This window comes from Elephantulus edwardii, unplaced genomic scaffold (genome assembly GCF_000299155.1).
Source record: "Elephantulus edwardii isolate Elephantulus edwardi_28Jun2011 unplaced genomic scaffold, EleEdw1.0 scaffold00360, whole genome shotgun sequence".
In the NCBI taxonomy this organism is placed as follows: Eukaryota; Metazoa; Chordata; class Mammalia; order Macroscelidea; family Macroscelididae; genus Elephantulus; species Elephantulus edwardii.
The window spans coordinates 1,368,019-1,374,276 of NW_006400110.1; the positions used below are offsets into that span (position 1 = coordinate 1,368,019).

Consider the following 6,258-nt stretch of genomic DNA (forward strand, 5'->3'; position numbering starts at 1 on the left):
TGGGGTAAGACTGAGAAAAACTGGATGAAATATGTTTATGGCATTGAAGTCTTTGGGGGAGAGAATATTTTATATTTTAGGGCATTATGTTTATCGTAAGAGTATGGAATGAGGGTTGTAGAGTGGATTATATTCGGGGTTGGGGTACGTGTGTGGGGGATTGTGTACCAATGAGGGAGTTTTTCTTTTGCGTTTGAAGGAGAGGAGCAAAAGGGGTGGGGGTGGGGAGAGGGGTGCAACAATATATGAATGGAATTCCAAAATCTAAAAAAAAAAAAAATGCACAAAAAAACCCACAAAACACTGAAAGCAAGGTAGCTAAGATATCCTTACCTTCGTTAAGAGTTCTCTGTTTACTTTGAAATTCACGGTTCCATGACCAGTGCTGATTTCACTCACTACTGTATCACATTTCAGCTGAAAAAATAAGAAATCAAATTATAAGTTAAAGTACAAAATTTGCCTAAGGGGATACAGACTGACAGACCAATTGCAGCAATAGAGGTGAGCATGCTGGAAGTCTTAAAGGTGGCCCAGGACATAGCAAGGTTTCAAGCTATCGTTCATAGGATTGTTAGGAGTTGCAGTCAGCATAATGGTACCTAACAATAAGATAATGAGGACATAGCAAGGTTACAATCTATCATTCATAGGATTGTTAGGAGTTACAGTCAGCATAATGGTATCTAACAAGATAATGAATGTAATTGTAATATTTTAAAAACAGCTTACAAAGGCAGCAGGTGAATCACTGTATATGTATGTAGACTCTATTTTGTGTATGTATTTAATGTTTAGGTCATGAGTCTATTCTTTTTTAATGAAAGTTTATAGACTTTGGATTTCAATTCATACTTTGTTGCATTTTTCTCCCTGACTACCCCTAGTTCGCTAATCTCCTTGAAAAGGAAAAGAAAAATCCTTTGTTTCCATTATTTCATTATGCAACCTTTATTCTGGACAATATTCATGACAATAATACCTAATCATATATCCCTTTTAAAAAGTTCTCTGCCTCATATGTTTCAATGCAGTATACATTATTTATCCCATTTTTCTCAGTCTCCCCCCTCAACCCTGATGTCAGTCCCATTTTACAACAGTGGCACTATGTAATATTTGCCCTTCTGTGATTGAGATATTTCACTCAGCATAATGTCCTCCAAGGTCATCCATTTTGTATTTCCTAAGTTCTTTGTTTTTCAATGTAGCATAGTATTCCATTGTGTGAATATACCAGAGCTTCTCTATCCATTAGTTTGTCAATGGGCACTTAGGTTTTTTGCAAATCTTTGCTATTGTGAACAGACACTCAATAAAAATGGGTGTGCATATATCTGCTTGGGTGACAGTTATGGTAGAGGAAATTGCTGGGTCAAATGGTATTTCTTTTGCAATTTTTGAGAAAGCCCCATACAACCTTCCACAGTGGTTACACCATTTTACATTCTCATCAACAGTGGATAAGAGTTCGTTTCTCCAATACCTCGCCAGCTTTTGTTGTTTGCTGTTCTGTTAAATTTTGCTTATTCTTACTGTAATGAGATGATATCTCATAGTTCTTTTGATTTGCATTCATCTTAGAGCTAGGGATTTTGATCATTTCTTCATGTGTTTATTTGTGCTATGAACGTCTTCTTTGGTGAAGTGTCTGTTCATATCCTGTGCCCATTTTTCAACTGGGTTATTTACCTTTATCTTATTGTGGTACTTGAGTATTTTATAAATGCTAGATGTAAGTCCCTTATCTGACATGTCATTACCAAATATTTTTTCCAGTCTGTGGAAATATTTTTTTCCAGTCTGTGGCTTCCCTTTTTCACCCTGTTGGAGAAGTTTTTAGATGTGTATAGGGATTTGATTCTTAAAGGGTCCCATTCATCTATTTTATTCTCTCCTGGTTGTCGATTTTTCAGGATACTTCAAAGACTCTCTATGTTATGGATTAGGCCTTCTAGAGTTCTTCTAAGATTTTCTTTAACGAAATTTACACTCCCTCATTTTAGTCCTAGGCCCAGGATCCATTTCGACTTGTTTTTTCTGAAGTGCGGATCTTCCTTGAGTTTTCGACAGATGGTTTTCCAATTATGCCAGCACCATTTGTTAAAAAGGCTGTTGTTTACCCACTTAACTGGTTTCATCTTTGTCAAAAATTAATTGGCCATAAATAAATGGGCTGACTTCTGGATTCTCTATACTATTCCATTGATCTATGTGTCTGTCATTGGACCAGTATCATGCTGTGTTGAAGACCACAGCATTGTAGCAGGATTTGAAATCAGGGAGTGAGATGTCTCCTATCTTGTTTCTATTTTTAAGGAGTGCTTAGTTTACTCAGGGCTTCTTTCCATTCCAAATGAAATTGGAAATTGCTTTTTCCATCTTGTTGAAGAATGGAATTGGTATTTGTATTAGGATTGCATTATACATGTAAATTGCCTTTGGTAGTACTATCATTTACTGTCTTCTATTCATGAACAAGGGATATTCTTCCACTTCTCCAGGTCTCTTTTTTCTTGTAGTAATGTTTTGTAATTTTCTTTGAATAGATCTTTTGTGCTTCTCATTAGATTTACTCCCAAGTATTTAATCCTGTGATTAGCTATTGTGAAGGGTATTATTTTTCTTAGCTCCAGTTGTGTATTTTCATTGTCACTGCAAAGAAATCCAACTGATTTTTGTATGCTGATCTTGTATCCTGCCACTTTGCTGAACTGGTCCATTTTGTCCAGTAGTATTCTTGCCGAGTCTTTAGGGTGTTCTAAGTATATAGTCATATCTTCTGCATAGAAAGATAATTTTTCCTGCTCTTTGCTAATATGGATACTTCTTATTTCCTTCTCTTGCCTTATTGCTATCACTAAGACCTCCAATACCATATTGAATAGGAGAGGTCAGAGTGGGCATTCTTGCTTAGTTCCTGTTCTTAAAGGGAATGCCTTTAACCTCTCTCCATTGAGAATGATGTTGGCTCTTGGGTTTGCATATATACTTTTTACCATGTTGAAGAAATTACCCTCGAATCCTATTTTGTTGAGTGTTTTAATCAGAGAAGGGTGTTAGATTTTGTCAAAGGCCTTTTCTGCATCAATTGATAGGATCAAGTGCTTCTGGTTCTTTGCTTTGTAAATATGATGAATTACATTGTTTTTCTTATGTTGAACCATCCTTGCATACCTGATATGATTCTCTCTTGATCATGGTGAATTTTTTTTTTTAAATGTATCGTTGAATTCTATTTGCCAAGATTCTATTCAGGATTTTTGCATCTATGTTCTTGAGAAAGATTGGCCTATAGTTTTCTATTTTGGTAGTGTCTTTACCTGGGTTTGTATCCAGGATATATTTGCTTCATAGAATGAGTCTGGGAGAACTCCATTTTTTTCCATTTTCTGAAATAGTTTATGTAGAATTGGTGACAGACCTTCTCTGAATGTTTGACAAAATTCGCTTGTAAAACCATGTGGTCAAGGGCTTTTTTTGGCTGGCAGTTGTACTGCCTTTTCAATTTCTTGCTTTGTAATGGGTCTGTTGAGGTGATCAATTCTGGTTTGTGTCAGTTTAGGTAAGTTGTGCATTTCTAATTGTCTAGCTCTTCTAGGTTTTCGTATTTGTTTTGAGTGGAGTTTTTCATAATATTCCACTGTTAGTCTTTTTATTTTACTTGGTTCTGTTGTGATGTTGCTCGTTTCATCTTTAATTCTGATTATTTTCCTTCGTTAGTTGTGCTAGTGCTTTGTCAATTTTACTGATCTTTAAAACAACAAACTGTTAAATTTTGTTGATGGTTCCAAGTGTTTTTCTGTTTTCTATTTCATTTATTTCTGCCCTAATTTTTATAATCTCAGTTTTTTTAGAGGGTGTTGAGTTTTCTTGCTGTTCTTTTTCAATTTGTTGGAGATGTTGGATTAAAGTCATCTTTTCCTGATTTTGCTTATGGCTAAAAATTGACCTTTGATTACTGTTTTAGCTGTTTCCCAGAGGTTTTGGTATGTGGTGTTTTCGTTGTCCTTTGTTTCAAGAAACTTTTTCCCATTTTTTTATTTCTTGTACGCAATCATGTTCAAGTAAGGTGTTGTTCAACGACCAAATATATGGGGTTTTTATTCTCCTTTATCCTCTTGTTATTAATTTCTAATATTGTAGCATTGTAATCTGAGAAGACGCTCTACATTATTACTATGTTTTTAAATTCATTAATTCTTGCCTTGTGGCCCCAGATGTGATCTATTCTGGAGAACATTCAATGCACACTGGAGAAGAAGGTATACTGTGATTTTTTTTTGGGGGGGGGGGTGCATTAGCCTATAAATATCTATGAGATAAAGATGTTTTATTGTGTGGTTTAAATCTTCAGTATCTCTGTTGAGTTTCTTTCTGGTAGTTCTACCTTTTCTTGAGAGTGGTATATTGAAGTCTCTAACTACTATAGTATTGTTGTCTAGTTCCTTTTTCAGTTTTGCTAACATTTGTTTTATATATTTTGTAGGTCTATCATTTGGTGCATAGATATTATTTTTATGTCCTCATTTTCTATTGCCCCTTTAAGCATTATGTAGTGATTTTTCTTGTACTTTGTGATGTTTTTTGTATTAAAATTTATTTTATCAGAGATTAATATGGCAACTCCTGCTTTTTTTCTGCTTGCAATTTGCGTGGTATATTTCCCCCCCACCTTTTTAGTTTTAGTCTTTATCTTCACATTTCAGGTGTTTTTCTTTTAGACAGCATATTGACGGATTTTTTTTATCCAATCTGCTACTCCTTTTTCTTCAATGGTGCATTTAAACCACTTACATTCAGTGTGATTATTGAGAGGCATGGCCTTATTGCTATCACTGTGTTGAGTTCTTTTAGGTGTTGTTGCTAGATACTTTGGTCCGTCCTGTTTTTTGTGGTCCCTCTGTAAGAAGGAAGTCTCTCAGTGTTTACTGCAATGCTGGTCTTGTTTTTACAAACTCTTTTAGGTTCTGTTTTTCTGGGCATATCTTGATCTCTCCTTCATATTTGATGGAAAGTTTCTCTGGGTACAATATTCTTGATTGACAGTTGTGTTCTTTGAGTATTCAATATATATCATTCTACTGTCTTCTTGCTCACATGGTTTCTTCTGAATAACTGTCACTTAGTCTTATCTGCTCTTCCTTACGGGTTCCTCTTTGTTTCTCCCTTGTTGCTTTCAGAATTCCCTCATCTTTGGTTCTGGCGAATTTGACTATGATATGCCTTGGTGTGTTTCTTTTGGGGTCTATTTTTTTGATGGTGTTCACTCAGCTTCTTGGATATATATTCTCTTATTTTTCATTATGCTTGGGAAGTTTTCTTCCACAACTTTTTCGGTGCCATTACTTGCTTCTTCCTGTTCTGGGATTCCAATGACATGTATTTTTTCTTTAGATGGTGTCCCACATTATTCTTTGATTTTCTTCTTTTTCCTTCCTTTTTGATTTAGCTTTTTGCACCATAGCAGATCAGTGGTGACAATTCTATCTTCTATTTCACTGATTCTGTGTTCCATCTCTTCAACTCTGTTTGTATGTCCTTCCATCATGTTGATAGCATCTGTAACATCTGACCTCATATTTTGGATCTTGATTCTAGTTTTTCCAGAGTCTGTAATGCCTCCTGCTTTTATCTCTGTTCTTTTGACTGCGTTTTTTGTTTGTTTGTTTAGCTCCTCCTGATTTTTGCTTGCAGTGTCCTGTAATTCTTCAAGGGTGTCTTTCACCCACTGAAAATATTCAATCATTGTTCTTTTAAAGTCTGTGTCAGGAAGTTCCATCAGACTTTCTGGTTTCAAAAAAATCCATTGGTTTTTTTGGTCACTTTTGGGTGGTGACATCTTCCTTTGTGCTTGTGTAGCTTATAAGGTGGCCTAATTCTTTTTTGATGATGCTCTGGTAATGTTTTATGTGTCTGAGGTGATGATAGGTTCTTGTTTTGAAATCACTGCTACAGATGAGGGTGTAGTAGTTGCTTCTGTACTCTTCTCTGAATTTCTGAACCAAAGCAAGTGTCCATTCACAGCCTGTGAAAGTGGCCTCTTCTATTTGATAATTCTTATAGCTAATCAAATCCAAGGCAACCAAAATATGACTTTGAGTCTATCCCACCTGAATTTCAGAACCATCTCAGGAATAGGTTTGAGGCTTTGAACACTAACGAGCGAAGGCCAGATGAGTTTTGGGAGGATATCAAGGGTATCATCCAGGAAGAGTGCAAACGGTCATTGCAAAGACAGAAGAGGAAGAAAAGACC

At 35.7% G+C, this 6,258-nt stretch overlaps 1 protein-coding gene across 1 annotated transcript in view; it reads right to left on the reverse strand.

Annotated features, from left to right (window-relative positions):
• Positions 1-6,258, reverse strand: part of RARS2 (arginyl-tRNA synthetase 2, mitochondrial) — a 172,933-nt gene that overhangs the window by 138,358 nt on the left and 28,317 nt on the right. The window contains exon 4 of the mRNA XM_006902031.1: positions 334-417. Within this exon, the coding sequence (XP_006902093.1) occupies positions 334-417 (84 nt within the window). The remainder of the gene's footprint in view (positions 1-333; positions 418-6,258) is intronic.